The sequence below is a fragment of the Athene cunicularia genome (assembly GCF_003259725.1).
Source record: "Athene cunicularia isolate RWA chromosome 4 unlocalized genomic scaffold, athCun1 chr4_part1, whole genome shotgun sequence".
Lineage (NCBI taxonomy): Eukaryota > Metazoa > Chordata > Aves > Strigiformes > Strigidae > Athene > Athene cunicularia.
In genome coordinates, this window is record NW_020799098.1 from 11,513,147 (window position 1) to 11,519,146 (window position 6,000).

Sequence of the window (6,000 nt, forward strand, 5' to 3'; positions counted from 1 at the left end):
CTCCTTCCTTGCACGAAGGTTGCCGAGTCTGTCACCAGCCAGCCTTGTGCTTGCAGCCACGCTCGTGTGCCCCTCGTGCTCGTGAGCCGCAGGACCGTGCTGCGCTCTGCTGGGGCAGCTGGTGCCGGGAAAGGTGAGCGTGGCACAGCTCGCTCTGTCAGAGCTGGCGGCACACCAGTGCCTCGCGGGAGAGGCAAGGCACCTGTCACAGCAGGCTTGGAAGGTGCTCCACCAAAACCTCTCTCCTCTCAGATGCACTGACATGAGAAGGAAATATAGGCAGAAGCAAGAGGACAGATCTAGTGCTAAATCTAAGAAGTAGCTGCAATTTGGGGATTGTTTAGGATATACACTATATATATCTATATATATATATATATATACACACATACATATATTTGGGGGTTTTTAACTTTTCTGTTTGTAACATATACTTTTAATTGTTTTCATAAAATAATAATGCATATTTTTAATAAGTCAGAAGGCATTTTAATTGTGATTTTGTTAAATCTCTCCTTGGCTGGAAATGGAGATGGTACTAAAATGTGGAAAACAATATTCTGCATTAAGCATTCCTAGAGAAGTAAAAAGGTCCAAATATCCTTGCTGTACAAGAAAAACAATTTAAACATTTCACATTTCAAATTACTTTCTAAAACCACATTGTTACGTATAACAAGGAAACTACAATGATTATTTCTGATGTGTTTTCAAAACTGGTGGACTGGTGAATGTCAGCAGCTTACATTTTGCTTATGTTCAGAGACTGGTGAGGAAAAGGAGCTTTCCTAGTTTCCCAGCTCACAGTCAGGCTGTCAGTGTTGACTTAAACATTCTTTCATTGGTGTGAACCTGCTGATGAAATGGAAACAGAGAAAAAGATCCTTCTGCACCTGCAAAAGAAGCTACTGCTTTCAAGGCCTATTTAACACTTTACAAAATTCTCCTCCCAGTTGCTTAGCCAAGGACCTCCTTTAGAGTTTTAGTAGCATATATGTAGGGAATATATATATAAAAGCCTTCTGAAAGTAATTTAGTTTTTGCTACCACTGTTTAAGATTAGGTCTACTATAATTTGAGGTGTAAAACTGAATATTTAAAGTACATTGTATTTTAATAAAAGCACTATTTAAATGAAGGACACCCCCCCCCCCCAAAATTAAAAAAAAAAAATTCTTGTCTACCTGCTTTAAACCCAAGATTTTTTTCTTACATTGCTAAAGCAGCCTCCGTGACCTTTACATTTGCTTGTTGAAGAGGTGTTACGGTCATGCAGCTGTTCAGCCAAACTAATGCTATTACTGCTTTCAGCCACAGACACAGTTATTTACATCCCTAAGTAACGGTTTTCAGTCAGAGCTCTTAAATGTTGTGGAATGAGTGTTAAATTCAGGAATTCAGGTTGGGAGCCAAGTCAGCAGGCTGCCTGGAGAGTGTTTCTGCAGAGTAGATGGGTGTGAGAAGAATCTGTAGATCCCAGTGCCTGGCTAGGAACAGCTGGGTGGTTGTTCCATGGGGATTACTTCAGCAAGAGGCCAACTCCTTCATATTGATATTGGTTCCGGATCGCTGTAAGGGGGTGATTCAGGGAGTATGTACAATGTGAATGTCCTAAACTGAGCTCATCCTTCTTCAGCTCTTCTGCTCCTGTGGACTGTTAAGAAATACTGTAGGTACACTCAATAGCCACAAGTTTGATTTAACTGGGTGTTTAGCTATAGCAATCTCAACATTTTCACTTATGTGGCAGAAGACATGGCAATACTTTGCTCTGAGACACATGGGTGAAAGCATTACAGATTACGTGCTCTGCTGTGGATGGTAGGGGTCATTGTCCTCAGCTAACATGTGTGGAAACTGAGGCACAGAAAGGCACAATGATTTCTTTAACTTGCTGAGCAATAGCTCAACTTGGATTATGTATATGGGAAACAAATGCAGTCTAATATAACTTGTTTTTCTTTACCCTGCCTGTAAGTGTCTCTGCCTTAGTAAGTTGCCTTTTTTAGCCATAGAAACTTGTGTCTGCCAAAATAAAAAATTGAAGATTAGTAAAGCAATCAGTTGATGCCAGCTATGAGAGATATTGGGTGCTTTTTGCTGTCTCCAGCAAGTAAGTTAGAAATCCCTATATGCTAAATCAGCCTCTCCCTTATTCAGCTCCAGCTGAGTGCTTTACACCAACTGCGGGGTGAGAATTTGCTCCGTAAGTAACCTTTACAGAAAACAAATATGGCTTATTTGCTTTGCACTAGGAAAAAAGGTTGCCGTATGTAGTTGCGGAGGTGTGGAAGCTACACACAGACACTACCAGGACATACTTGTTAGCATTCCCTAACTAATTGTGGGCAGAAGGCTGGATCCAGTGAAGTCAATGGAAAAACTGTTACTGACCTCAGATGGCTTTGGCTTAGGAGATCTGATGACATCAGTGAAATACCCTGATTTCTCTAACATTTGCCGTATCTTTTTTTTCTTTAATACCCTTCCAGGAATGGGAGATGAAAAATGGAACATAAATATAGCAAAACCACTTGCTTTCCATAAAGGCCTTACCTGTTATGGACCAAGACGTAGGCTGCAAAAGACTCATCTGAAAGGTGGTATCAAGCGATACAACATAAGAGTTTTTTCTAATTCTGTTAAGTTAATGGTAGCTTGGCGCTAATTTGCCTGTATTCCCTCTACTGTATTGCTGTGTAACTACATGTGCCCCTTTTTATTAGCTGTAACTCTTTATTTCCAACTTCACTGGTAAAGAAAATTAAAACCAAAAAAACCAAACCAACCATAGTAATTGAAAAGGAGCATAAAGTCAGAGTTGAAAGTTTACTTTCCTGAAACAGCATAGACCAACAATGTTAATGAAACCATAGCTCTTACAGCTTAACACTGACTTTTGAGGTGTGCCACAGAGGTGGCCGAGCGACTTCTTGCTCGTTAGCAGTCGCTTTGCTGTTAGCTGTTCATGTGGCAAAGAAAACTGAAGAAATGTATTCCCAGAAATGTCATGGCCTGTTTGGCCGGGAAGGCAGGAGCTCTTCAGTGTCACTGTCCTCTACGCTGGTGTGAGACCATGGGATAACACAACTCACCTGTGAAGCAATTTTGGATACTTCTTAGACAGATGCTTTTGCCATTGGAAAATGAAAAGCTGCCATACTTCGAACAAAATGCATTTTACTACATTCTCATTATTATTATTCTGAAGCACCAGTCATTTTCAAAGGTCATGTTGTTGAACTATGACTTGTTCCTGATTTTTTTAAAAGGCAAACAGGTATTTTTAGATACTGCTTCTTTTCTATACTTTTTTGAAAATAAGAAAGATAATTGAAATTAATCCTCAACAGATAATGGCAACTCAGAATAGCTTATGCAGTCAGTCTTGTTTTGTTTTTTATAATATAGTATTATTGTTAAACTTGAGTTATAGAACACTGCTGTAAAGTTTCTTTTGTCTTTTCAGACCTCAGCTATTATATTTGAGGAAGACAGACTGAAAAGATTATAATTTCCTGACTCTTCTATAAGCAATTTTACAAAGAATTGGGGATTTTTCTCAGACAGGAGTCCATTTCTGTTTACTAGGAAACAGCGTCTTGCATTTTAGTCTGTAAAATTACAGAAATCTGTTCTTCTTTGTCTCCGTTCATGTCATTCCTGAGAACTTACATGCAGTAAATTGCCAACTAAAGTCCTTCAAAATCTCAAGATTGGCTTTAAAAAAATCATGAGAGAGAGAGGAAAAAAACATTTAATCAGTTGGTTTCTTTTAATTTTTTCTCTGTGTTTTTATCAAGCCTTTGGAGAGCCTTCAATCACATTCTCAAGATTTTTTTCCTCCCCAACTGTGAGGACTAGAAAATTAATTAAAAAAGGTTTTATTCTCATATTTTGAGATAATCACAGATGTTAGGGCTGGAGTCTTGATAATTAGGTAAGATTTGTAATTAAAACCACAGAAGTTGGCAAGACAGCAGTTATCAAGGATCACATCCCTTTGTGGCCCAGCCTACGGTTTGTCTCCTACCTTTAGGAATGAATGGGTGTGCATAACTCCTGCAGGGAACACTGAGATTCCCAGCTGAGCTGGACATCGGAGGACTTCCTGCAGGATCTAGTGGGATTTGAAGGCACAGAGCTATCAGAAAGACCTGATAGCTGCTAGGACACAGGGCTGTGTCCTGTTCCCAAATGCAATTAGTGCCAAGGATCCCATTGACCTTAGCAGAGTAGAAATAGGGCCCAACATGAGAAAAGGCTCTTTGCTTCTTGGGACTGTGCTTTGTACAAAGTGCCACAGGAATGCAGATACAGTAGGGAAACAAGTGTCAGTGTGGTTTTCACTGAAAACAGGATTTTTTTAATATTATTTTAGGTCATCTGCTTAAGTACTAACTATAAGTAGAGGGCACATCGTGTGCTCTATGACTATGGACTAAACAGTATCAAGTTCCCATAAATATTAGCAGAAACAAATTTGAAGCAAAAGTAAGTTCATTTAGGCTTTTTATTTCAAATTAAGTTATTTATTTGTATATTTCAATAAATATTTAATTTATATCTGTACATATTTATGATGCAAATTAGGCTTCTAGTCAACGTTTGCAATGATGTAACAGTTGCCATTAAGAAGTGGTCCCACATTAAGTAAGGCAGAGTACTCAAAAGCCAAATCACTTGTCTTGTTTACCTAATATTGGCATTGTATCTTCCGCCCCTATATCCCGTGGAAGAAAAAATAATTCCTTGGCAAGGACAGGTTTTAATCCATGCCTCATACAGAAGCGTGCAAATTTCTGTCCAAGCAAACTGAAATCGCGTGGTGCTGGGGCCACACACACAGCCCCAGCCCCGGTGCTGCAGCCTTCTGCTCTGCTACAGACCCTCGGCACCTGTCCTGCCCTCAGCACCTATAGCACCCACTGCAGCAGGAGCTGCTGACAGAATTAAGCCTCTTTCGCCCTTCCTCCAGCAAATACCACCACCCTCTCGCTCCCTCACCCGGCACGCACTGTAACTGTGTGTCTCTAACGGTTGAGCACATTGGTACCATTGCAGTTTGCATTAGTGGCATCTATTCTATATAATGCCAAGGTTTTAAAAGGAGGAAAAGAAAAAAAACCTCTGGAAATAACCTCTCTGTAGACCACATTCAGTGCTGTGAAATGTACTCTGTGTTCTTGAATATTACTGTTGCTGCACAGTTTTTTAAAAAAAGCAACAGAGCTTGTATTTTCACCATTTTTAGATTTCAGAATCACCAGGCAAAGTCAGCAATAGAGCAGCATGACTTCTGTTTTAAAGGAAAACTCTTGTATTTTAAACCATTTCTGTCTTTTAAGAAAATGTTACACTTGTGCTTCCTCAACAAACTCCTGTTACTGTACCAGGTGCTTTTTTTGAATTGTTTTTTTATGGGTGATGCTTTTTCTTAAAAAAAAACCAGTTCATAACTTTGGGGGATCAAAGCTGGTTTTTTTAATGAGATGACTGTGGCAATTTTTTAATTTTTCAAATGGAGAATACATAATTTAGTATCAATTTTTGTTAAAGACACTTTCAAATTAATTGGCCCAGGCTGTATGTTGTAAGATAATGTTCTCATATTAAGAATGTAATTATTTCCTTATTGTATTTTTTAAAAAACAAAATCATATTTAAAAAAAATCTGTGAAAAAAGCATGAAAGAAACATGAAAAAGTTTTTGTTTTATTTTTGTTATTGGATATGTTGGCAGTGCCCATTATAATTGACTGTAAATATAGTCTTTCTACTGTATTTCTCAAAGTATTTAAGTTTTTTGACACACATTCATGGAAACTTCAGTTAAAAAAAAAGTCCAAAAGAGACCCACCTTCAAATGTGTGTCGTAGTAGCTTCAACTAACTTTATGCCTTTCTAGTTTGTTCTTCAGAAAGTCTTGCAGAGTGTGAAAAAAGACTGGCACCTGGTAGGTGCGACAGACCCAAGACCATTATTAATAAAGTTACCTGT

General features: G+C 38.7%; 1 protein-coding gene across 3 annotated transcripts in view; it reads left to right on the forward strand.

Moving 5' to 3' along the window:
* AFAP1 (actin filament associated protein 1) overlaps positions 1-6,000 on the forward strand; it is a 123,616-nt gene extending 117,616 nt beyond the window's left edge. For all 3 annotated transcript variants that reach the window (XM_026847204.1, XM_026847205.1, XM_026847206.1), the window contains one exon: positions 2,493-6,000. In XM_026847204.1, the coding sequence (XP_026703005.1) occupies positions 2,493-2,519 (27 nt within the window). In that variant the 3' untranslated portion in view covers positions 2,520-6,000. The remainder of the gene's footprint in view (positions 1-2,492) is intronic.